The following is a 27,552-nucleotide window of genomic DNA, read 5'->3' on the forward strand; positions in this document are numbered from 1 at the left end:
GTGTAAATACTACAGATTTCAAACTAAAAAATGACAGGTTGATGAGGTGATCTTATGATTATTTATTTAAGATTCTTAGATTGTCTTTCACTAAATAAAGATGTGTCCTATCTGTGATGCAATACAAATATTTGTTTCCTAACAAAATGTAAAGTTAAAATGATTCCAGTATGTCTTAGTGCAATTTTATTTCTTACTGAAGTTTCAAGAATATTTTGACGATAATCCGGACGATATTGTGAATCGCTGTAATATTGGAAAGGTTAATAGTGAAATGAAATGTTCATGTCGTCCCATGGCTAGTCAAGTGAAACTTTATAAGCCAAGTTAAAACACAGTTTAGACAAATTCTTAATGATTTGTCACGTCTTGTACATTCAGCAAATGTAATACATTTATTCTTTCCTCGTTCGTTCAGCTGCACACTAGGGTTGTAACGGTATAAGATTTTTACAGTACGATAACCATCTCAGCAAATATATTGTTTTCACAGTATCATGGTATATGGTATTACACAATAAATAGTATTATTGTTATTATTATTACCTGCTACAAAGACTCTTGAAGGAATAAAAACAGGTTTTTTTGGCTCAAAAACCACTTTTATCACAGTATTCTACTTTCACAAAATGTAATTTCCTGACAGACATGAAATTTGAACACTTAAAAGGTAGAATTTCATACCATAGATAAGCTAATATACATGGTATGATAATATCATTCATTCCCCTCCCATACTGTTTATTCTTAAGCAGTTCTGTTGATCATAAGCGCTGCCTCACGCAGAGGCCAACATCTTTCGGTGCTCTCCCAGCACAGAATAGACGTTTAATCACATAATCAGTAATTAGAGGTGTTTGTCTTTTATGTGCTTGTGTTAAGTATGTATATGTGCTGATATGCATACATCTTTTTTTCTTTAATGTATTTTTAGTTAACCTGGTTGTCGAGTTTATACTGAAGTGTATGTTCTTTTGTTTTTGCTTTAAATAAAAACTTTAATGACGAGGTGTGTCTCCCTCATCCTTCTTGCTTGCTCACTCTCTATATTTGAATAAGCTATATTTTATGTTAGCTAAAAAATATCCATCAATGTATTAAAGTAAGTGTTTAGAAGCCATCACAGACATTGTACAGGTTGCCTTTACACCTACGTCAGACTACCTCCAGATGTGGTCTGGCAGATCTGATCACGTTCCGATCACGATGCATTTACACAAGTTTCCTTATCTGGATAACATTACTGTTGTACTGTAAAAGGGGGAAGGAAACAGTCTCATACTTCTATCACTTTCTTCTAATAAGTGTCAGATAAAGGTTCAGATGAAGTTCTGTCTTACAACCCCGACTGTATATGATGTTGAATGTCACTGTGAACTGAAACCAGGTGAGAGAAAACGCCAAACAGCTGCTTGAGAATTTACAGCAGCAGCTCAGTAACACAGAAAGCTGGTCATTAACTGACTGAGCTCGCACACTCGACACTAAACTGCTAATGATGCAGGCGGCTGCTTCAGTGTGGGCAAGTCAACATGTGCGTGGAAGTGAATAAGAGAGTTGTGAGAGTTATTTTATGTGTGTGAGTGTGAGTGTGTGTGTGTTTGTGTGAGAATTAAGCTGGTCACCCTGTTGGCAGCTGCAGAGAAGAGCTGGGGAACGAAGCACGCCGCCAGCTCCAGATATACTATTGATTGGTACGGCTGGAGGGATAACACTGGCTTAGACTGCTGGGAGACTGTCAGGCACACACACACACACACATACACATACACACAGCAGATGGAATATTTATCCGCCCTCATCAAATTCATAAAGTTTTGAGAGTGAGGCAAACTAGGAGATGTTTGGTCTTGTTTCAGTCCCTGTACCTTGAGGAGGGACACACACACACACACACACACACACACACACACACACACACACACACACACACACACACACTGTATATACAGTGTGCAGTTTATGAAATTCAGAGCAGCTTACAAGGCTATGTTTGATGCTGATCTTCAGGGCTGCGTGTCGAGTCTTTGTACAAAAAGGTACAGAAATGTATACAAATGAAAGCTGTCCAGTTGGGCATGTATATGTATGTGCATGTCAGTGTAAGAGAGCGTGTGAGAGGGTTTTTGTGTGTGTGTTTTTGTGTGTGTCCTGGGACCAAAGAAAGTGGTGGCAGCTCGGTTGCAGGCAGGGAGCAGATTAATCCACACAGAGCCAGAATGCTGCCCCACAGCCTTAGGCATGGAGGCATGGGAGTGTGTGTGCATTTATGTGTGTGTGTGTGTGTGTGTGTGTGTGTGTGTGGTTATGTGTGTATATTTTAGAAAGACATAGGACAAATAAATAGGACAAGACAGAAGAAGTAACAAATTAGATAAATCAGCAGGAGAGAAGAGAAGAGAAGAGAAGAGAAGAGAAGAGAAGAGAAGAGAAGAGAAGAGAAGAGAAGAGAAGAGAAGCTCTGATTAAAAGCAGCCATGAGGGAGAAGGTCTTGTCCTGTTCTGGTCCCTGTTGGGGCAGCCATGTGGCAGCTAGATGCTGCTTGCGGGACGGGGGCTTTGGCAGCCTGGACAGGACTAGATGGGACGGGACGGGCACACACAGCCTGTGGCTGTACCAGCCCAGATACCCAGCAGGCTACAGGGAACACAAACACACACACACACCCACCTCACATATACTCGGCACAGTGAACATACACTCACATATTGTTGGTGTCGCACAGAGACCTCCTATCTCCGAAGTGTCATCATTTGGAAATCAGTTTGTGTTGACACTGTTCTGACATTTTGCAATGTTTTACTAATGTCTGACTGACTGTGCTGCTCTGTTACGAAACATTTACAGTTACAGTAAAAAAAAAAAATCACAATGCCCAACATATACAACACGCAAACAAAATAAAAACAAACACATACAAATAAATGGAAAAAGCCCAAATCTGTCTCGCCTTCAACACTTAAAAAAATATAACAAATAGCCACAAGGAAATGTGTCAAACACAAAATATGAGAAAACAGAGAAAACACTCTCCATGTGTTTTGTCTGATCCTGTTCCATCCCTTTACAAGGACCTTACACTGCCTATTGTTCATTAATCTCACGTTAAGCTTTTTTTGTTTTTGACTATCCTTGAAACAAACAACACTTCAATCTAATGCTTTACAAGTTGAGCTGAAGAATTATTCACTTTACAGTGATGTGTTGCTGAAGTATTTGTGTACAAGTTCCTTCAGGCACACACAAACCCTCTTTTTTTCACTTCTCAGCTGCCCTTTTCACTGACGGCAAACATGGGAACTGTCTGAATTTCACTCCTGTAACCCTGAAATATTTTCTCTCCCTTCTCATCTTCCTCTGTCTTCAACCCCCACCTCCCCCTTTCTCTTTTTAATCCCGGCTACTTTGCATCTCTGTAACTTGGCTCCGAGCGAACTGTGTTATTTTTACACGCGGGCGGGCGAGCAGAGCGTGCGGGCGGGTGAGTGGCGGCGGTGGTGGTGTAGATTTCCAGGTTTTTTCCGAGCACCTTCCTCCAACCTCGCCCATCTGCCGCCATCTGCCTCGCTTTAGCCCGCACTTTCTACTGCAATCACACACACAGCGCACACGCGCACACACACATAAATGCACACAGACGCACATCCTGTGAAAAATAACCAACAGCCTCCAATCAGCTTTTGGCACGCAAAGGAAGGGACTCTAAAAAAAAAAAAAAAAGCACAAAATGCTGCGCCAAATTGTCCTCCATACTTTTTCAAGTGGGATATACACTATGCCTCTCCCCTCCCGCCTTCATCTCCACATCTACATCGCTCTGTCTCCACCACCCACAGTCCTGCAGCGCTCTCGCCAGTTGATCTGCTGGCCTCCGCATGAGGCAGCGCTGATGGCTGGACAGCGGATGGCTGCAAAAAAATTACAAGAATGTAGTTGTGTGTGTTTGTGTGTGTAAGCGCTGTGCCCTCTTCCAATTCAACCCTCATTCACACGCATGAGCTGCATATTTACTCTTCATCCAGATATTATGGAAAGTGTTTGCCTGTGAAATCTGCAAATGAAATGTACATACATAAACTCCACTATAAGACATCAAACATCAGAATCCTGACAAAACACGGGGTGTGAGAGAGTACCTGGATCATCACTTCATGACTTCCAGGTTTCGTGTATGTGTGCAGATGCTTTTGTGTACTACACAGTCTCAGTCAATCTGCTCAGTTTACAGAATTTCACATTCAGTCGCTGAACTTTCTGTCATTTATTAGTAGATTAATGTGATTTATAGTTTCCACACTGTGTTGGGGATGTGGTCATCAAATTCATCAGCATTTGGCCACATTGGACACACGTTTATGGAGTAAGAGAGCTTCCAAAAAGATGTGTCCATGATTCTAACCATTCGTACTCGTAATGATAAACATTTGTATGTAAATAAAAAAGTTGTACCCAAAATTCTGCTGTCATACACATGAGTCTGAGAAATTGTTCGGGTTAGGATTGTTTTTATGTGAGTATGAATCTAAAAGCTGTGAGTGCAAAGTCTTGTGAATACAACTCTAATTTCTACGACTACGAAGTCTTCACTGTGAACACGAATTCAAGTTTGTGGGTACGAGTAGAAAAAGTGTTGAAATGACGTCACAGCAGGTCACAGGCAGGTCACAGGGGAAAGTAATCGAACCCCGAGTGATGCGCCGAAGCCGAGGATGGCTGACAACAGCAGTGCACCGATGGACACCGCGGGTAACTCAGGGGAAGCAGCATCACAGGTAAAGTAAATAACACATCCAACATTCATTTATTTTTATTTAGTTATTTATTTCATGAAATTGTACTGTTTTAAATCATATACAGTTTATGGACGTGAAGACTGCTACTGCTTTAGCTTACAAGCTAACGACATGCCCGGTGATGCTCAGTTAGTGCTTGCATTAGCTACTAGCATTAGAAGTTGGTTTAAGTTAGCTAATTAGCGCTGATGAAAACAAAAACAAAACTAATTTGAGATATAACGTGTATATTTGTGTAGTCTTATCTGTCATAAACAAGAGATTAGGCGTTACGGTGCGCGTTTGTGTCGCGGTGCTAGACGGTCTGAGGCTCCATTCTCCACGTAATTAGTCGTTTATTTAACCAGCACTATTACTCTGAAGCTGTTTAATCAAGGTAAAAAAAAAAGAACCATAAGGAAAATATCCTGCATAGTGCCTCTGTAGCCTCTTTGATCAGAGCTGCGCCCCCAGTAGCGGGCGCACCGCTGCTGGGGGCCCTATAAGAGTTATTATTATTTGCCTGCAGTCATTTGCTTGAGATTAGGCGCACAAGTGTGGTTTGCATGGGTCCAGAGTCAGACCAGGGATCTATTATAATACATTCATGGTCCAGACTGGCTTTTTGTTTGTTGTGGATGCTGACCCAAGCTCAGACTTTAAGAAGTTAGTTTACTTTGAAGGCATTCTGTAAAATCGTGGAAAGTACCCATGTCTGTAACATTTACTATCTTTTTTCTCACTCAGGGCCAATTAAGGGACATCATCAACACAGCACAAAATCTGGTGTTGATGTTAAGTAACAATGTACCAGCGAATGTCAGGCCAGTCAGTCAGAGAACTTCAGGAGAAGCTGCTGTTGGACGTCCATAAACTGTATATGATTTAAAACAGTACAATTTCATGAAATAAATAACTAAATAAAAATAAATGAATGTTGGATGTGTTATTTACTTTACCTGTGATGCTGCTTCCCCTGAGTTACCCGCGGTGTCCATCGGTGCACTGCTGTTGTCAGCCATCCTCGGCTTCGGCGCATCACTCGGGGTTCGATTACTTTCCCCTGTGACCTGCTGTGACGTCATTTCAACACTTTTTCTACTCGTACCCACAAACTTGAATTCGTGTTCACAGTGAAGACTTCGTAGTCGTAGAAATTAGAGTTGTATTCACAAGACTTTGCACTCACAGCTTTTAGATTCATACTCACATAAAAACAATCCTAACCCGAACAATTTCTCAGACTCATGTGTATGACAGCAGAATTTTGGGTACAACTTTTTTATTTACATACAAATGTTTATCATTACGAGTACGAATGGTTAGAATCATGGACACATCTTTTTGGAAGCTCTCTTACTCCATACACGTTTCCCCGTCTGCCGTGTGTTTAAACACACTAAATTCAGCAGTTACCTCTTCTTATGTCATCTATGATGTACTGTAAGTCAACACATATCAAGTTTGATGTTTATTTGTATTGTATTATTTTGTTTCTTGATTGAAGAATGTTTAGGTTGACCTTGGTGAGCATGTGATGAACTGATGCTACATAACTTACTTGACCTGACTGTGTACAGTATGTTTGTACTTGTACATGATGCATGGAACTGCCGTACTGTACAAAATATATCCTGAAGTACAGTGACTCAAAAAATTGGGGGGGACAAGAGGAAAACCAAACCAATGTGTAATGTTATTTCTAGTAGCTGGAAAAGTAAAATCAAAAAAATAGTAAAAGTAAAAAAGAGATTTGGTAAAGTTTTATTTCAACCAATTACTATTTTATTATTTTATCCCTCTTGCCTCTCAAAATAGAGGAGGAGCTGCCTCCTCTTCCTCCATGGACCAGCCTCCCCTGCTGCAGTAGTGAACTGAACTGAACTGAACTGTCCTTGGTGAAAGTGGTTTAAAAGTTTTTGCATCTTCATGCAGGTGTGAGTTACAGAGACACCTTAAACTTGATTACTTGATGTGTATGGAAAATTATAAAATTGTTTGTTATAAGTTGTTCAGATGTTTGTTTCTTTATGTGAGATGTTTGCAAAGTCAGAGATCCAAAAATTCAAGGTTACTCTTCTGGTGCACTCTTACTGTAACCTGCTGCTTGGTGAGTGAAAAAGAAAGCAAGAAGGGAAAGGAAGACTGAAGAAGTGGAAAGGTGCACTTCGGTGCTGACACTTCGCTGAAAATATCAATAAGAGAGAAAAAGAAAGAGAGAGAAAAAGAGAAACAGAAAAAAACAAAATTAAATCAAAAGATACAGAGGAAAACAATGAAGCTACCTCAGGTGCGAGGTACTCTGGTGTGCCACAGAAGGTCTTCATGGTAGCAGCGTCTGTGATGCCTTCCTTGCAGAGTCCAAAATCAGTGATCTTCATATGGCCGTCTTTATCCAGCATCAGGTTTTCCAACTGGAAGGGAAACAAAATACACAGCAATTCCCACAATGCAACGTTCATCATCGGAATCTCAGACATCAGTGGATGTAGAAGAGAAAGCTAAATCCTGACAATACATTTCTTGGAGTGACATGAAGAAGGAAACTGGCTTGCATTCATCTTGAGGGATTTTTGTCAAAGGTTTGGAATAATATTTAGCTCTCATTTGTGACTGAGAATCAACACAATACGATACTGCTTTGACTAAAAGACTTTCCTCTGAAGAGGAGAGCAGAGGCAGACTGGTAAAGGAAACAATATTGTATTAGCCCCACATCGTGGCAGTGCACACACTCAGACACACAAACTCCAAGCAGAGGAGGGAAATAAACTTCAGGCGTGTAGTGAAGCCACTCAACCTTTTAATTTTAATGGCTGAAGTGTTTTTCTCGCTCTCGGTCTGCTTTTTCTCCTTTCTGTTTTCTTGGATGCTGTGAGCAGGGCTGGGGCCAAGGCTGCCAGGCAGACTCTCAGACAGAGCCATCTACCTCTCTACCTCTGTGGCATCAGCACCCCCTCCCTCCCTCCATCACTCCCCGCCTGCGTGCCTCCACCTCCCACGCTTCTTTACTGCTTTATGTCTGTGTGTGCCTGTCCTTGTCCCTGTCTCTAAACACCACACATCCAGAGCCACTCCTCTCCTCCTGGATGAAAAAATGAATAAAAAAACAGTGGGGGGGTAAAAAAAAAAGAAGAGACAAAGTTTTCCTTCAAATACCTGATCACTCTCATCCATGCCCCCCAACCTGCCTCCACTCTCTGTTTCGGTTTACCTTGAGGTCCCGGTATACAATCTTGGCTGAATGCAGGTAGTCAAGAGCCGAGACGATCTCGGCGCCATAGAAGCGTGTGCGCTCCTCTGAGAACACCCGCTCTCTGGACAAATGGAAAAACAGCTGCGGGAGAAGGAGGGAGGAAGAGAGAGAGAGGGTGACAGGGAGAGAGAGGGCGGGGGAGAGAGAGAGGGGAGAGACAGCAGGGACGGCACAGCAATAATTACTGATTTATTGGAGGAAATTAGCACAACACAAACTGGCTGCCCGCACCATATTGAGATGATAGATAGCGGAGGGGAGGGTGAGCAGGGGGTGTGTGTGTGAGGGGTGCACGTGGAGAGGGGTTGGGTGGGGGGTGTCTCGGAGGAGGGCGGGTGGAGGCGCTCGGCAGCTGGCGCCTCATCTAGCAGCCCCCCTCACCACTCACACACACACATTTCGCATACCTCTTCCACGTTACCCTCTGGGCTAGGTTGGCACTGTGCTGGCGTGGAGTTCGGCGACGGGGGCCAAATCAAGGGTTTAATCAATACACCAGTCTAGTTAAAGACAGGCCGACCGCCGCTGCTGCCGCCGTCGCCATCACCGCCAACGCACCCCCCTCCCCTTCCATCCCAACAGCCTCCAGTGCAGCACTCATTAGTGGCCTAACTGGCCTTGCCCCCTGAGCCTCCGTCTTCATTTACTCCATTCTCATATCCATCCCTCTCTGTTTTTGGCACAAAGCTTGTTTTTTTTAATACTTTTAAGACGACACAACTTGTTTTTTTCCCAGGTGGGTCGACCTTCCGTTTCTCCTCTGTCTTGCTTTTTTATTCCCTTCATCTCTCTCTCTCTTACTCTCTCCCCAGTCGTCAGTTGTCAAGTTATCACTGTCACACAGCTACACATGTGGCACCAAAATGACACCAGCCTGCTGCGGCACACCAGTCAAGTCGTACAAATTACCCATGAGGCCAAGGGGCACACATCTCCCCATTAATTGTTCAGGGAGGTTTGCATATGGCCGCTGGAGTGATGCTCACAGACCACCTTGCTCAAATGGTGTCCATGTGTAACGTGTGTGTGTGGTGTGTGTGTGGTGGGGGTGCGGTGAGATGGGGTAACACGACAGGTGGGCCTTCATCAGTGTACTGGCAGCTGTGACTGTGGCAGGTTTGTAATGGGTTGTGTATGTGTGTGTGTGTGTGTGTGAGTGTTTGTGTGTGTGTGTTTGTGTGTGTGTGTGTGTGTTTGTGAGAGGAATGTCTGGTCACAATTTGTCCGTTGAGGTAAAAATTTGCTGTGTGTGTTTGTCTAAATATGAGTGTGTTTGCTGGTGTTTTCTGTGTGAGTGAGTGTGTGTTTGCTCAGGCCTGGCGCTGGCTGAACTGCTTAACTAACTGGGAGGGGAGCAGGTGACAGTTACACTGAGGGAATGAACCAAGATTGCAAAAAACGGCCCGATTAAAAATCTGAGGAGTGGAGAAGTGGGGGAATCCAAACTCATTTCGTCTCCGACTGTCATTCTGGCTATAACTGCCCCATAGGTGTGTTCATAAATAGACACGAGCAAAAGAGGGATGGAATGGGAAAGAAAGACGAGAAGGAAAGCGAGAGGCCAGTTGGTTGGCAAATTAACTGTGTTAGGAAGCAATCGAATAGTCAAACTTTAGCCACTTCTCGAGTGTTTGCACGTATTAACATTGTTTTGCTGCATTACTGTCGCAGACGCTCACCTCCAATTACATTATATTAGCCATGCAAAAATTGTGTTAAGGAGGCCTTTGAAATAATATTGAGAACAACTCATATACACTTGGAAACACTGGTGTCCTTCAGCAATGGAACGTGACATCATTATTTAGAACTGTGGATGCACTTTACTATCGACACGTCATCTGTATCAGACTCTTAAGTCCAAAAATTAACATGTTTGCCGATAAAATGATATATATAGATGCTATAATTACATGCACATGACACAAACCATTGACTAAGTATTTTTCTGATATGCGTACATTTTGAAATGCATTGTATGTCTGCATCTGACAGTGGGCTTTCACAATAAGAGTAGGCATAATAATATAATAAAGGAAAAGTTCATCCCAAAATGGAAATTTAGTCATTATCTAATCATCCTCATGCTGATGGAGAGTCGGGTGAAGTTTCGTGGTCCACAAAACATTTCTGGAGCTTCACAGTGAAACAGCGTTCCAGGATTCTCCTTAACAACTGAAGTAGATGGGGACTTGTTTTAAAACATAAAAAAACAAAAAAAATATCATGAAATGGCAACATACAACTTGTCCAGAGTAAATCAAGTCTCTGGAAGCCCTCAAGATCCCAGTTTGATTTGAAAAGACACTATGTACACCGGTTTTAAAGCTAAACTTAATTTGGGATTTCAGGGCTTAGAAAACTTGGATTTCACAAGACAAGCTGTATGGAGCCATTTTATGCCGTTCTTTTTTGTTGTTTTTTACATTTTGAAACAAGTCCCCATCTACTACTTCAATTGTTTAGGAGAATTCTTCAACACTGTTCAGCTGTAAAGCTCCGGAAAGGTTTTGTGGACTACAAAACTTCACCTGACTTTCCATCTGCATGAGGTTGAGTTGAAAATGACTGAATTTTCATTTTTGGGTGTACTTAACCTTTAAGTAGATAAAACAGTAAAATGCTGCTTTTAACATGGCAAAATTCCAATGTCGTGCATCCCAATTTAAAACACTTGCAAGAACCCTGATAAATAATAATTATGTCAGTTCATATTTACTGATCAAAATTTAATCAAAAGCTTCAACAAATCTATCGTCATCAATATTGTAAATATTTTGAAGCTATTGCCAATTTCCTGTTGTCTGAGCTTCAACGCAGCTTTGAGCTCATAGCAGAATAGGTGGAGGGGCCCAGTCGCTGTCAGTTAGTGTGGTGGAATTGTGGTTCAACTGACTGTTTAAAGCAGCAACACAAATTTGGGTAACCACATACAGCACAACTATCATGAAACTGTCTGTGTGTGTGTGTGTGTGTGTGTGTGTGTGTGTGTGTGTGTGTGTGTGCGTGTCTTACCTCTCCTCCATTCACATACTCCATGACGAAACAGAGGCGGTCTTTAGTCTGGAATGAATACTTCAATGACTGAAACACAAACGCAATTCAGTGAATTGATTCATGTGTCACAAGAATAATACCATATAGCAAACAGTATCATCAGTGATGTCCAATGTTTATTGTTTTGTTTTATTCCCTCATGAGTTTAGATGTATTAAATCTTAATGTATATAATGACTCAAATTAATCCCACGGAGCAGCGTAAAAAATGATGCTACTAATTGAGTGCTAACTACATGTACCACGATGTATTTACTGACAGAAGGACGACTTGAATGGCATAAAATACTGTTTAACATTTGTTCAATTCTCTAATGATAATACATTATGTACATTATGTACTTATCTGCATCGTGTAAGCGAATGAGTGACAGTTTTTTGTACGCAGCGAAAAGTCTGGTCCCATTCTGGCTAAAACAGCAGGAGCAACAAAACATGATCATTCATAGCTTCAAACGCTTTATGTCTTTATTTGCTTATTCAAAGCATGAAGGTGTGTGTGTCTTTTCTTTGGAGGGAGAGAGCTGCTAAACAAAAGAACAGTTGGTCAGAGTCTCTTTGTGGCTGCAGGTGTGACAAGGGTAAACTCAGATGTGAACTGTAATTGCTCTCACAACTGTGTGTGTGTGTGTGTCTGTGTGTGTGTTTACAAGGAGTGTGACAGAAATGAGCTGCAGATAATGTGTGTATGTGTACATCAAAGACAGATTGTAAAGCTAACAGATGCGGTCGTTAATGTACAACTATTCGTTGTCTACCTCATAATTAGCCTCTAGAGACGTGGTTATGTATAGGATCAATATGCTGTGTAAGTGTGTGTGTGTGTGTGTGTGTGTGTGTTTGTGTGCATGCACGTGACATGCACTCTTACAGATGTCTGTACATTTGCATATGCACATATGTCTGAATTTAAACCATTTGTGTTCAGTGTATGTGAGGTACTTACAGTGAGAAAGGGGTGTCTGGTGTTTTTCAGTACTCTGCTCTCTGTGAGTGTGTGAGCCACTTCATCCTGCACAGATACGGTCAAAACATTTTCAATCAAATCAGGCAGCTGAAGAGCACTTCATGAAATGCATTAAAAACATCAGATACTGACATCTGACACTGTACTCAAAATTCAAAGTAGCCACACAAAAAAGATTTAGTGCAGAATAAAAAGATATGAAGATTCTTTGCTAAACTGACCTTGGCTATGATGACCTCTTTTTTAAGGATTTTCATGGCGTAATACTTCCCACTGGCCTTTTCTCGGACAAGAATCACTTTACCAAAGGTTCCCTTTCCTAGCAGCTTCAGGTAGTCGAAGTCACTCATTGTCTTTGGGAAGGAAACACAGAATGTACACAATGTAAGCTATTCATGCTCATTCATTACACGTAGAACTGACCCACTCTCTGGTCTAAGACAAGATAAACACGGAAAATGTGATTTTTACTGAGAAGAGAGAAAATGTCTAACATTAACGCACTCACACAAAATTACACCCTGCAAAACCCACGAGTGTGGTGTAATGAGTGGAGGCTGTACTTTAGACTGTGTAGTTTACTTGATATATCAAGTACATATTTTACCTGTGTGTAGACTTTGCCTTTGATACAAACCACATTTACAAATAATATTTTACATGACTGCTTTTATTTGCTGGAGCACTTTAATTTGGGAAAACCAATTTACACCCTCAAAGGGGCTATTTCATGTTGACACAAACCTGTGACTGAGAGGACAATTTTTAAAATTGCAGTCAAAGGTAATAACATGACAATAAAAAGCTGGAATAATTTCTGTATTTTGAGTGTAGAGTGTGTTAGAGTACATTTGTGTTTGGATGTCTGTGTATGCATGTCTGTTGTCACGTGTTACCTTGCGTTTGTGGTGTGTGGTGGAGATGTCCATCTCCTCCTCGACCATGTTGTCGATGTTGGAGGTGGGACTGCACTGGATCCTTTCCTCCTCTTGTCTCTGCAGCTTGTCAGCCACCATCTGGATGGCCTCTGTCCACTCATCTCTGAGATTAAAAAAACACGATAACATTAAGTTTAGGGAGGCACTGACAGCTACTGTACCCATCCAATGCTTCTGACAAACATTACAGTTTAATAGGATGAAAATGACTGAGACACAATCCTTTATTTTAATTTTATGTTTCCATGTTTGGAAAGTCATGTTCAACAATAAGTTGTTTGCAGGGCTGCACAATTAATCATTATAACGAAGAACTGTAGTGCTGCCTGGCCTACAAATCTAGTTCTTTAGATGTAGGAAAAAATGTTTGTTTGGTACGGCCTCGACAAATGTCACGTCTTCATGATGTTAATTGTTTATTCATAGAAAACTAAATTAGGGATGCAAAAATGACAATTCCCACTGATCGTGAATCAGATCGCAGTCGCTATATCTATCAGAATAATCGCAATCTGATTTTTTTTTTAACAAAATATTGCAGCCCTAGTGTTTGACAAAAAATAAATTCGCCCACACTGCCCAGTGCCCTGTCGAGTGTTGGCCCAACTTAAGATGCTTTACTGGTCAAAAAGCATATTACATCCATCAGTGTTTACTGTACTGTGGTTTGCAGCACTAATATTGTTCATTTTTGTTAACTGATCATGATTAAAGGGATACTTCTAAACACTAAGCCTTATGCTTATGGGTGTTTCTTTGGTTTGTTATCTAGATTATATAGTTTAATTACCCCTTTAATCTAGCTGAGGTGGTAATGTTATTACTTTGGTTATTTACACCTCTCCTGAATTAATGTAGAGAAAACACTGTACATGCACAAATACAGTAATACATGCATTTGGGATGAAACCATCCCAGGTGACATCACATTACACAGATATATATATATAATACTGTTCTCCAAAAGGATGGCTAATGCTCTTATTTAACCAGGTTTTTAAAGGCGCTAAACTGTTTTCAATTAACATAAACACCTATTTGTTCAACACAGAGGAAACATGGTCAACTAGAGAATCAACCAAATGAGCAATGATCATGGAGCAGAACTAATGCCTACCAGTCTGTGCATGTGTGTATATGAGAGAGGGGAGTACATATGTGTGTGAACGCACACCCATACATCGGAGGGAACAATGCATTGTTGTTTGCTAACATTGTTCCTCCCCATTGACTTTCCATTAGCGGTGTTGTTCAACATCTGTTGAGAGAAAATGTGTGAGTTCGATTGTGTGTGTGTGTGTGTGTGTGTGTGTGTGTGTGATCTTCATCTGTAGCAGAAGGCCCGCCATGCATCAGGATGTGTAGACATGTTAACTGTACTTAATGATGATGAATATAATGGTTTATACAGGAGGAGAGGAGAGGAGAGGAGAGGAGAGGAGAGGAGAGGAGAGGAGAGGAGAGGAGAGGAGAGGAGAGGAGAGGAGAGGAGAGGAGAGGAGAGATACTTATTTAGAATTTTGTGAAATTGTAAATCTCGTTAACGAGAATCACTTTAATACATTTTCTGATTTTAAACATAACATTTAAATGCTGAAAATGCTGCTTCCTCTCGTCTGAACTGGCTTCAGAATTCAGTCTCTTTTCAACTCTTTCCCCCACTGATCTTCACTCAAACAGTGCTAATCCTGTGCTACATGCAAGGGTTACATGTTAGCCGAAGAGCCCAAACTGAGGTGAACCCAAGATGATATTCAAATATTCAGAAATCCTCGGGGTTCAAGAGAAGCAAGTCAGGATTTACGAGTGTGCACTTTCAAATACACTTACCAAGTGTAAGCCGTGTGGAGATCATAATAATGAAACCTGTTTGACTCCCAAACGATCACCCCTGTGTCTTGTTTTGTTTTGAGTTAGATGCCCATATGTTTCCTTGAGGGATCTGGAGAAACACTCCATCTGAACCTAAACAGAGCAGTGTCTGTGTGTGTTTTTAAGATCTGAATCCCTTTCTTCTGCAAAGACTTCTGAGCGTACCCTACACACTCCAAAACAAGGGCAAACTCAAGTTACACTCTGTCTACCACAATCGAGCACTCAATTTGTGGCACCCGTGATGTGTGTGTGTGCGTGTAGCTACATGAAAAGCAACGGGAACTCTCTCAAGGTCAGGCAGCAGATAAATGCTCTCTCTCTTGGTTAGAGTGTTTTTTGTATAATGAGTTTTTTTTTTGCTAATGAGAGATAATGGGCCTGCCTACAGTCGGGCACCATGCCAACACGTGCCACCCTCTCTGCTCACGGCTGGGGCTGTGGTAGCTGGCGCCCTGCCAGCACTGGTACAGTACAACAAATACAGTAACACACACACAGACACACGGAGACACCCAGTTGTGGGGCACACACACTCCTTTCCAACCCACTTAAACTTCAATGATGCAAACACTTCTACAGCGAAACATGCACACATCTGGAGCTCACTGTCCACTATTGCAAACACTTAACTTTATAAAATAATCAAAAGAAAGTTATTCGTTTTATGTTAACTCTGAAATGTTTTTGATTATCTCGAGGCAAAACTATTATAAAGCAACATATAACACAGACAAAGTTGGACAGACAGCTGCAACACACACACACACACATAAAACACACAAACACAAACTCAAAGGATGCACAGAAGCATCTGTGGTCTTCTGGGCAAAGCTGTTCATTTTCTGGAGATAAACACCTCAGCTCCTCAGAAAGGAACTGAGCAGCTGGAGAATTTATGCCAACGCTACTTGAAAGGTCTCCTTTCCACTCTGTCTCTCTCACCCTCTCTCTTTCCCTCACACACACACTCACACACACACCAAAAAAACTAACTCTCTACAGTACAAACCTCCTCTCATATACCTCTGCCCTTGATGATACCCACATGATATATTTATTTTTTATCTATGTTTAGTCTAATGTCATGCTCTTTGGAAAGTGTTTAAATTTAACTGAAACGGATTTAAGTTTAAGAAGTATTTGAAAAAGAAAAAAAGTCAACATTTGGTTGTTTTAACTGGCAGGTTTTAATTAACTTAAATGCCAATTTTTCATCCAAACTGCTGCTGTGAGATAAATGTCAGAAAAGTCTACAGTGCTGGCAGCAAGCATTCAAATACCTGGTTCACCTGCACATAAAAACTGTTTATTTTTCATCTCAGCCTGATAGGATTCGAGCAGGAGACAGTGCTTGACACCCTCTTTGTTCACTGACCAACAACGATCAGAAGTTGCTCGAAGAACTGAGAGTCTTCAGGAAACTGACCTCTCATCAGGCGTGTCCACGTGGAAGGTCCTCTCGATGACAGTGGTCCACTGTAGGCAGCGTATGATGAAGGTGTTTGGCTTCGGCCTCTCCGTCTTCATCAGCTGACATTCTGAAACCAGCCAGAGATTCAGTACAACTACAACAGCGAGGTAGAGAGAGAAAATTAAATCAAGAAGAGCTATAAGCTTCCAACTGTACCTAGAAAAGGATTCAGTTAGCTGCACTGATGAGCTAATATCAATCACACGAGTGTCAATGTTGAAGGTAAATCCTTCTGTTTTCTCAGCTACAGTGTAAGATTGTGAATATGATTGATACTTCAATGCTTTGTCAATACATCATGTTTAAAACAATATGATATCTGCATGCGACAGTATCAGAATTTCACCCGAAGGCTGCACGGATATCAGCAATATCACAGCTATGTTGGTGTGTGTGCTCAGTGACCTTTTCTGTACCAGAACTGTGTGCAGGTTAATAAGAAAAACAAAACAATTATCCTGTGTTGTGTGACCAGAACTTTGGGGGGTTATTTTTGTTGCTATGGTATCAAAAGAGGTATTGAGTTCTGTTTTTTATTCTAGCAAAGTATCAAAGTTCAAAATTCTGGTAGTGTGATAACTTTGTCTGTTTGTGGTATGTCCATGTCTTTTTTGTGTGTTGGAGGTTTTATTGGGAATTTTTTTCTCTTCTTTTGTGTAGTTATTGATACAATTTCTTGTATTTTATCATAATTTTTACTACATGCAGTATGCAGTTTAATATAAGGCTCATTAAATTAACTTGTTATAGTGTGCTCTATAAATAAATCTCCCTTGTCTTGCTTGCTAGAGTAATAAAAAACTTTGCGTTTTGCTACTACGAAATTTTTTTTATTGGGCACTGAGTCTTGTTTGATGTCACAAGAAAGGTGTTTGTGGAGCTGTTTTGTGTGTGTTTTGTGACTCTCAAGCTGGGGAGGAATATGCAAATATAAAACGTGTTGATTATCCAACAATATTTCAAGTTTAATGTCTGTCAGGGCATATTATTTTGTGAAATTGTTCAAGTAAAAAACACTTTGTTCATTCTTGAAGGGTTAGTCATAACTGATAATAATAATATTAATTGTGCAGTACCAAACCATTATTGGTAATCGAGCACACAGATGTGAAACCAATGTACTTTTACAGTAAAAATGAGAGTCAAAATTTAGAATAAACAGTGATGGAATGTACCGAACTACAATTTACTCAAGTACTGTACCAAAGTACAATTTTGGGGTTTCCATTCTCTGCCGCTTTATACTTCCACTCCACTATATTTACTTCATAACTGTAGTTACTTTGCAGATCCTGAAAATGCTAAATATCGACCCCAAAATCAGCCAGGCCAATAATCTGTCTATCCCCAACTTGTACAAGGCCTGTAGTGAAAGAATGTAGACCTACTACTTGAAATTAAACAGACCACATTTGAATATCAAGTTGAGATTAACTGCACAATTAAGTACAGATGCAGCTTTGTTTTTAATTTTTTTAGTTTAAACATAGGCAATAACTTCAGCCACCAATGATTCAAATAAAGGCTTTCTCCTGTTCCAAGGGATATTATGTGTTCCAGCACATACGCATCTGGCGAATATCCGAAGAGACACATTTCTGTGAAAATGGGCAATACAGTAGGCCATTATTACACAAACGCATAATACAGTACACAAACGCAGAAACGTACGCACACATAGCCAGATGGGGCTGTGAGATCTCTGTGGGAAGGAATGGATCTTCATTGTCCCTCAGCAGTCTCTGTGCTCATCGGGGATGAGAGCTGATGTAAAAGAGCAGAATGATCCATCCTCTGACCTCTCGTCCCCCCCACTTCGTCTTTGTTCTACATACATCACCCTCCATCCTCCTCTCCTGTTTTCTCCTCCCCTCTGTTCCCCTTTCGTCTCCTGTCATTCTCTCCTCTCTCTTCCCGTCCTCAGCTATCCCTTCTTCCAATTACTTTCTGTTTAAGTGTGGCACAGCACAGCATGTCATGGCTCAGCCTAAATATAGACAGGAAGGTTAATGACAACACACCTCGGGTCGTACACGCGGCGGAAATTCAATGTAAATTCATTCAAGCACAGACACACACACAAAGAAGTTACTACCTGACTCGTGAGCGTGGCCTGCTGTGCCGCCAGAAAACAAGGTCATGCTATGGGACAATGCCAAAAAACGCTCATGAACAAACACTCACACACACACACACAGAAAGTGATATTGAAGTTTGAACGTTAGCTGAAATTGGGTTGTTTGCCACAGCAGGCAATTGTGAAATCTGTGTACCGGTTTAGGGGGTGTGTGTGAGTGCATGCATCAGTGTGTGTGTGTTTGTGTGTTTGTGTGTGAGCGACAGGCTTGTATGTATGAGTCCCTCTGCAGGGAACAGGCCTGTACCATCTCTGTTCCATCTGACCACTTCTGTTGTTCACACACACACATAAACACACACACACAGGCACGAACAGATAAACAAACACACACATACACACACACACACACGTACACACACACACACGCCACCTGGCCTCCCAGCTTTGGGCAACAGATGTGGCAGTGCCAGCGCGGTGCCAAGCAGCCGGGGCCGGATGTATGGCCTGGCTTGTCCTCTTCGCAAACTCTTTTCCTCTCCCCCTTTTTCCTCGTTCTCCAATCCAGTCTTCGTCTCCTCCTCCCTGTCTGTTCAGCACTGATGATCCTCCTCTCCTCCTCTCCTCCCTTTTTCTCCCCCATATTTCATCTGCATCTCCAATCCCACCATCCCTCTCTCTGTCTCTCATCCGTTTCTCTCCACCCTAATCATCCTTCCATCTCCGTCCTCGCTCTTCTTCCCCTCTCCTCCCTGCGTCTCCAATTTTCTCTTCTGCCCCCTCCGATCGACTCCCATCGCTCATTCGCCATACTTGTCCTCCCTTCCGGACTCCTGTCTTTCGTTCTCCTCCTCCGTCCTTTGATGTGCCATTCTTTATCGTTTTCTCTGAAGTTTCAGCTCGTATTCTACCATTCGTCATCATTTTCTTCTGTTTTCGCCCCCATCTCACACCTATTCTCCTGTACTCTCCTCTGCCTCCGCTATCATCCCCTCCATCACCAATCCTCTCTGAATTGTTCTGCAGAAACTTTACATAGCGCTTGTCTGAATCCATTTAAATGATGACCCTATTTTGATTATATGTTAATTTAACATCCAAATCTAAGGCTCTGTGCAGTATTATAGAGTTAACTATGAATAGAATCAATTACAATGTTTGTTTACCATAACTTTCAGGTAGAAAACTTATTTTTCCTGATGTTATTTTAGTGTATACACGTCTCATTTGTCAAAAATGCATATTTGTTGGTGAGATATCGCATTAATAGTAACAGTTGTACTAAGGTTAGGTCAGAATAAAGAAGACAGCTTGATTTTAACCCAGAACTAGCAGTTAGTGTGACTGTCAGTGAGATGTCGCTTTTGGGAAAATTTGGTTTATCAAAGAAGCTGGGCAGCTAGATGGGTTGGACCACTGTGTTTGATCTTGTTGTTATGATTACAGCTAAAAAATGACAACAAAAATTTTAAAACATGCTGACTTCACATCCCACAATGCAAATCAACTGCAAGATGTCTATGCGGAAGTGTCTATTTTTGTCAGTGTGACGTCATTGCAAGTAAATACAGTGGCATCTGCATCAGGGCACGTGCCCTGCTTAATACCTATCAGATTACGTTCAGTAGTGAAATCGAGTAATCAGCTACACAACATGCATCCATTTATTTATTAAGAGACATATGCTGCATGATATACTGTAAGTGTTTTATCTGGTTTATCCAGCACAATCGTGGATGCTGATCTATCAATAATCTGGGTGTAGTTTGTTTACCAGAATATAATAATTCATAATGACATAATCCTGTTTACTCTTCCAAATTAAGGCAACTTATAAAAGGTCATCCTTAATTACATTTCAACTTGATTATAGTAATTCCACTAGTCTAACATTTTTCCGTACTCTGTTGGTCTTTTGGACAGATGTTATCATTTGCATGTGGGGTCTTGTAGTTGGTGTATGTTTTTTAGTTTGTTTGCTTTGTTTTGTCCTTTTGAGTCTCATTTGATTTTATCTGCTGTAATGAACTTTCCAACATTGAAAAGACATTACTTAATATGGTGTTTAACAAATGTCAACTACTTCAAGAACCGCCATTATCACTGACATACCTAGTATGAATCATTGTGTATTTCTTTAGTGTAATAATCAGTAGTGTGACAGCTACAGTACAGCAGCAGAGTCCGGAGAGAATAAAAAACAAAACCTGAACTTTAAACATAAACACATTGATATAGGAATCTAAATAACAAAGACTTGAACAGGGATGTGCTGACCAGTCTTATTGTGTTTAATGTTCTCAGTTATCACAGTGATGTCAAATTAAAATGGTTTTGTGTGTGTTAAAAAGTAAAGGTGATGATAGACCAACGAGTGAGTATTATAAGTTTAGTAGTAAGTCGGTTATGTCTTCTGTCTTTTAGGGTGATTGTCATCTCTATTCCAAAGCTTTACTGCCAATCTGCATTTATTGTATGAACAATGAGAGGTGACAGTGGTGGTAATGAGACTGAGAGACATTAAAATTAATCTTGTTAACTCATTAGCTGGTTAATTACACATGTCAAAGACTCTGTGGAGCTTGTTAACCAGGTGTAGACAGATGATATACTGATAAATGGTTGATTAGAGCACGTGGTGAATTCTGTAAAGCATACTGATGCTGTGAAGACTGATGACTGACAACATGCCATGAGTGAACTGATGCAATAGCTGCTGTACCATTTCACTGTGGCTCTGTGTGATGAAACCACAAGAACATTTAAGCAATATCTAACGGCACTTTACATGACAGAGGTCCATTTGAGGAATGCTTGTCTTCCAACCCGCAGACATGGGTTTAATTCCCTGCTTAAGTGTGCTAAAGCAAGCTCACCACCCACAGAGGTGAAACTGAAACATAATTTCAGCAGGTGTCACAGTATTAACATTAACATTAACAGAGAAGTATGCAGGGTAAACGGGTGTATCATATACGGAAAAGATGCAGGTATTTTGACACATTGCTACTGGTTTTTCTGTTAGGATTAAAAAGTTTAAAGTTTACTGTGTTTTTACAGCAAAGGCTAGATTATAACAAGCCAGCAAAAACCAAAAAAAGCTCCAAATGAGTGTGTCAGGTATCTAAGCTACATCCTTGGGATGGGAATCAATAAGCATTGGATGGATAGACTGTGTTTATGTTTTTAAAAAACAGGTGTATTTAGGTAGTGAGTAATGCACATCCAAGATCTGGTGAGTTTAAATTATGGTTAAGTGGTTTAAAATTCAGAGTGATACAGGGCTACTGAGTTTGATACTGTATGGATTAGGTCTGACTGAATTAAAGGGTTCTGCCTTGGCAGAGGTATGCGCTCTACTGAAAGCCATTGTAGTTTAAATGCAATACCAGTATTTAACAGTCACTTCTAGAGCACAGCACCAAAAGCTTATTGTGATGTATGTATGATTACGTACTTGCTACAGAGAAGTTATTTAGGGGGTAGGGCAGGTCGGCATCCTGAGGTTTCTCTTTGTAGCCGATGAAAGAGCCGTCTGTCTTCAGGAGAAAGTAACGTGGCCGCCAGTTCTTTATGTATTCACCTGAAGGAGAAGATGGACACAAAGAGAAGAGAACGTAAGTCAATCAGTCACTGAAATCATGAGGGCAACAGTGATGATGATGCTGAAGGCAGCAGTGCACTCAGAGGTAATCATAATTATGATGATTATGATAATATATCGACGTATTAATAGCAATAATGATGATGATTTTAAATACAGATTTTATTCCCTCGACAGTTAAAATCCTGCCCGCTCAACTCTTATCCGTCCAAAGGATATCACGCACACGTACACACTGTCCGCAGACACAAACTCCCACAGTATGACTCCCACAGCGCTTGCCAGATACAGATCGGATTATCATGTAAAAAACGACAAAAACATGTTTACCAGCACAACAACCGAACTATCCATGCCAGAAACATCATCTGGCTGATATATGGGCAGGTGTCGAGGTGATGATCCTGCCACCAAACACACACCAAAGCACACTGCGCACACACAAACACATGTATGAAGTCATAATTTAAGCACATAAAACCACTGGTTGGCAGCAAAGGAGGAAGAAGAGAAGAGGGATGAGATAAGATGAGACGAGATGAGATGACATGAGATGAGATAAGATTACATACAGGGAATAACCCTTCTTAGACCGCAGCAACAAATAACAACATCTGCTGAGCAGCTGGTGGCCGAGTATTACCCAACTGGCTGGCACAGACTGGCACTAAGGTGGCACCACAGCTTTATCAGATGACCCGCTGCAGGATTACATGAGTGTCAAACATTTCCACACCACAGAGGCGGATAACACTTACTGGAAACAGCATGGATACACACATGGATTAAAGTACACACATGTGTGGATTCACACGTAGTCGGACGAGTACAATGAGTACAAACTGAGGGAGGAAACCACGCGCACATGGTACACGGCTGAAGTAATACTGAGACACACAGCTCTGGTGAAAGAAACTGACAATCTCAACACTTTCCAAAGCCGGGAGCTGTGTAAACATTTCACTTTCTCATTTCAAACAACAGAAATAAAAACCACAGAAGGACACAAATGTTCCCCACTTCTCAGCCCCTTTTAATTAACCAGCCGTTGCTTGACATGCACAAATACACACACACACACACACACACACACACACACACACACACATTTACACACCTTGCGAAGACATACTAATAGACAAAGGTGCATATGTGTCTGCATGCATAAACACACTCATCGCCGACACACACAGACACAAAGCTCGGTAACAGCTCTGATCACCTTTCTTAGGCTAATTTGCTGGGAGAAGAGAATAGGCAGTGTGTGTATGTGTATGTGTTCTATTTGTGACATCCATTTAAAGCGGAAATGACAGCAGGCCGCGCTCGTTAACACGTCGCAGAAAAACACCTGCTCCGCCGAAGGGACCATGCGACTGCCGGGCCTGCCGGTACCTCTGGGTGGTGCTGGTGGTGGAGGTGTGTGTATGTGAGTGTGTGGTGGGGGGGTAGCGGCTGATTTGAACCACCACACAGGGACAGAGAGAGACACAGATAGACACAGATAACAAAATGCTGTTGGGTGCCAGTGCGTCATCAGGATTACCAAATCACACCTCTCTCTCTCTCCTCTCCTCTCTCAGACTCTATTTTTCTCCTTTTCACAAATACACCCACTCTCCCCTCCTCTCCCGCTTCCTTCCCCTGTTCTTTCAGAAACAAAGCATCTTCTTTGGATCACTCGCTACTGTGAGAGGGGCTGAATGGGAGGGGTGGGAGGAGAGATGGAGGGAGGCATAAGGAAAAAATTAATTAAGAAAGCAAAGCAAAAATGGAATGGAGGGGAAGGGGGCTGTAAGTGAGTGGAAAGAGAATACCATATATATAAAGTTAGGGATTAGGCTCGCATGTAATCAGTTCAGCAATTTGATTGTGAGCATTGTGGGGTTCTGCTTCCCTGGAGTGAGAATGAATGTAAGCGGGCCTAATGAGCTTAAATTGTTCCAGAAAACTACTTTCATTAGTACTTTGTAAATTAATGTGAGTGATTTTAATAGATCTCCGTTATTTAATGTTTGTAGTTTATGTTGTACATCTGATCTTTTGTTTAGAAAACCTATGATGCAGGTTTTTTCAAATCTAAATTACAATGGGATGGCTACAACACTAAAATCTATAAAAAATTATGCAAAGGACAAAAAATGAAAGTCTTCTTTTGTAGAGAATGTGTCAGAAATAGTGGTTTAAAAAACTGATTTTGTATGACAAAGCTGAATGAGCGAGACATTCATTCATGTTCTGCACTGCTAGCAAAGCATGGACAAGCTTGTGAAAGGACTGCCAGTTAAATATAAAAGGGACAATGAAACTACACCAAACATGACAACTATCAAAACGAAGACGAGAAAATATGACAAGGCTTAACTCACCGGCTTCAACAGTACAACGGCTGGTGATGAAGAGAGACCACAGTGTGTTGTGTGTCTCAAAATATTAGCTTCTTACATGTGAAACTGAACAAGTTAAGACACCACTTAGAGACAGAACTCTAAATTTAGTGCTTCCAGTATGAAGGTGATTTGTTCCTTATTTAGTTATTTCAGTAAGATGTCACACTTAAGTTGCAGCTCTGTATTACTTACAGACAATGTTTAAAATATATTATGTGTTTGCAAACTGCGGCAACTGCAATTTTTGGGAACCACTGATTCAAACGATCTGATATTGATTCATAAAATCCCAACTTTGTACTCCTTCAATATATGTGGATGCATGTCAGGGTGCGAAATTAAAACCCGCCAAGCGCCAAATGTGGGAAGATTTTCAGTTTGGCGAGTAAATCTCTAAAGGCTATCTGCCTAGAAACTATGCTGAGAGTTTCTAAAGTGTTTTAGTGCAACTTAAAGGCGCGCTGCTTCTGTCGTCTGCCGTCTCTCTGTGTCTGAGATTTACACACATGGCACAGGGACAGGACTTTAGATATTCAAGTGCATTCGAATGCACCTCGGAAACTTAAAAAGTGCTTAAAAGGCAAAGGGTTCTTATTTTCCTTTGCTGAAATACAGAGGCCTACATCTGTCATCACTTTCTTGTTCTTTCACTTCAGCAATTTTAATAATTAGATGCTTAAATCAGAGCAACAATCTCATTAATTTCGACACAGGAAGATTTTAACCACAAACCTACGTAATCAATTCTTAATGTAAACGCTAATATTTTTAATAATGCACCAGGTTTGACTGTTCCTAGTACAATTTACAGCATTAGTTCTCGCTTTCTGTCTTTCATAGCCAGGAAAAACTGATACACTAACTGAAATATCCCTCACTGAATCAGAAATTCAATCAAATTTGGACCTTGTGAATCGGAATGTAATCAATTTGGGTGATCAGTGGTGATACCCAACTCTAGTCAAAATAAAGGTCATGATTCAATGTTATGGACATATCTTAGTCTTTAGTATGTGGTGTAAGTATTGTACAGGTTTTAAGCTCACATCAAAAAATATTACCTTAAAAAAGATGATCTGATAAAGAGAAACTCTGCTTGACTTCAAAGTAGATAGGAGAAAAGAGATGTATTGACTGACAAAATGGATGAGGATAAACAGAAAGTTAAACTGATAAAACTATTATAAACTGGCAGTGATGACTGGCTTGCTGGTCCAAGTCCAGTCATTTCTCTGAGTCAGTTTCTAGATGAAGTGTCCAACCAATGGAAGCCTGTGGCTGGCCACTTCATCGCTCAGCTGTCCAGTACAACTGAAAACATTTAAGCAATCCTTCTGGCCGGGCATAGACAGCATGTATATGTGTGTGTTTGTGTGCGAGTGTGTGTTTGTGTGTGTACACGTCCACTGGGGGGCGGGGGAGGGGGCAGCCAGGGGTGGCACAGACGGAGAGAGGAGATGGACAGTTGTCCACACATGGCGTTCCAAACAAACACAGGCATGCACACGCTCATACACGCACACACACAAACTGACACAATTCAGTTTCGACCGTTCCAATCCTCCGAATGATCCAATGGTGTTCTGTCAAGCTATCCCGTCTTGGCCCTGCCTGTAATGAGTCCAGCGAGCTCTCCCACTCTGGACAGCTTGTCTGGGGAGCCACATGTCTCTAGTTTGGACTGCTGGAGAAAACAGAACAGCCGGTCTCCTTCCCACACCATCTCTCTCGGACTCCTCACTTCAGTTTCATTTAGTTTTCTGCACAACTTTACTTTTCCCTTAAGGCCAATTAGTAAATACTACACTATACAGTGCTTATGACAACAGGAGTCTCTTGTTCCTTGTTAGAACGACAGGATATCAGAAATACAGGACAACGTGGGTGATCTGAAACATCTAAGGAACAGAGGATATTTAGGAGGAGAAGATAAACCATTTTGAAGTGTGTTTAAATGTTCAGCTAAATCTGTTCAAAACAGAGACAAAATGTAGACTTGAGAAGCTGGTCTAAAGTGCTCTCTTACAGACTGCTTTTCTAAAATCTTCCTGTAGGAACGTATAAGATAACATTAAGACTGATGACAATAATCAAGCTACCAACAACCACATCCACTGTATTTTGCCTAATTAAGCCTTAAACTAAAGAAAGGAGTGCTGGAAAGTGACAAGGTTGCATCTTTCCCTGAGTCTCTCTACCCCTCAAGACCTGTCACTTTCAGACTTTTTTGTGAGCCACAAACTACAAATTAAAAACTAAACTTTTTAAAAGTCATTTTGGAATTTCTAGGAGAAATAACTCTTGCTGGCACATCCTCCAGTTGCAGCTTGTGGATTTAGAAGTAAGAGGCAGGAGATGAATCAGCTGTGACTGTGTCCGTTCCAAGCTTTCTGATTGGACAATTACAACAACGCACTGACTAACTGTCACTCAATTAGCGGACTGATTAACTATTCATTTCAGGACAGAGGGGGAAAAGGGGAGAGAATGAGAGTGAGAAATGCAGAGAGGAAAATAGGAGACAGGTACAAGTGGTAAGGCTGAACTTCAGCCAGCAAGACAGAAACTTTGCAGTCTCTCTCCGTCTCTCCATCGCGCGCTCGCTCCTTCAGGACACCAGCACACCTCTGCTCTTCTGCTTTGCCGGATTCCCGCATTTCAGCAGAGACCGAGACGGACGAAAAGCAGGAAAAACCTTGATGACAATTAAATAAATAACTCCATAACTATGTGAGCTCACCAGCCATTTGTTAATCAACCCAAACAGGGATTTAATTTAATGCTTTGGCCGAGGCTGGAGCTGATATGCAGATGGCGCAGAGACGGGGCTGTGTGACTGGCACTCTGGGAGCTGGAGGGGTGGCGGGTGGTGGTGGTGGTGGTGTATAGAGGTAGGGGAGGGGAGGCGGATGGAGAGGGTGGGGAGGAGGCTCTGCCACGTTCCAGCACATACACAGCAGCTCACCGGCAGGGAGAGGAATGTGTCGTCTGGCTGCATGACAACACACACACAAACTCTTACATGCATCCACACACACACACGCACACACACACACATGCTCAGTGTTTAGAGCAGTAGTGTTTGGCTGACATGGGATAGAATAAATAACAAAATTACTGGATAGTTGGTCACCAGACTGACCA

General features: G+C 41.4%; 1 protein-coding gene across 1 annotated transcript in view; it reads right to left on the minus strand.

The window, feature by feature from the left end:
* akt3a (v-akt murine thymoma viral oncogene homolog 3a) overlaps nucleotides 1-27,552 on the minus strand; it is a 57,652-nt gene that overhangs the window by 7,344 nt on the left and 22,756 nt on the right. Inside the window, exons 2-9 of the mRNA XM_073481866.1 lie at nucleotides 21,872-21,997; nucleotides 16,293-16,404; nucleotides 12,950-13,094; nucleotides 12,275-12,406; nucleotides 12,033-12,098; nucleotides 11,045-11,113; nucleotides 7,988-8,110; nucleotides 7,059-7,187 (exon numbers count right to left, since the gene is read on the minus strand). Coding sequence (XP_073337967.1) covers nucleotides 7,059-7,187; nucleotides 7,988-8,110; nucleotides 11,045-11,113; nucleotides 12,033-12,098; nucleotides 12,275-12,406; nucleotides 12,950-13,094; nucleotides 16,293-16,404; nucleotides 21,872-21,997 — 902 coding nt within the window. The remainder of the gene's footprint in view (nucleotides 1-7,058; nucleotides 7,188-7,987; nucleotides 8,111-11,044; nucleotides 11,114-12,032; nucleotides 12,099-12,274; nucleotides 12,407-12,949; nucleotides 13,095-16,292; nucleotides 16,405-21,871; nucleotides 21,998-27,552) is intronic.

This window comes from Pagrus major, chromosome 15 (assembly GCF_040436345.1).
Source record: "Pagrus major chromosome 15, Pma_NU_1.0".
NCBI lineage: Eukaryota > Metazoa > Chordata > Actinopteri > Spariformes > Sparidae > Pagrus > Pagrus major.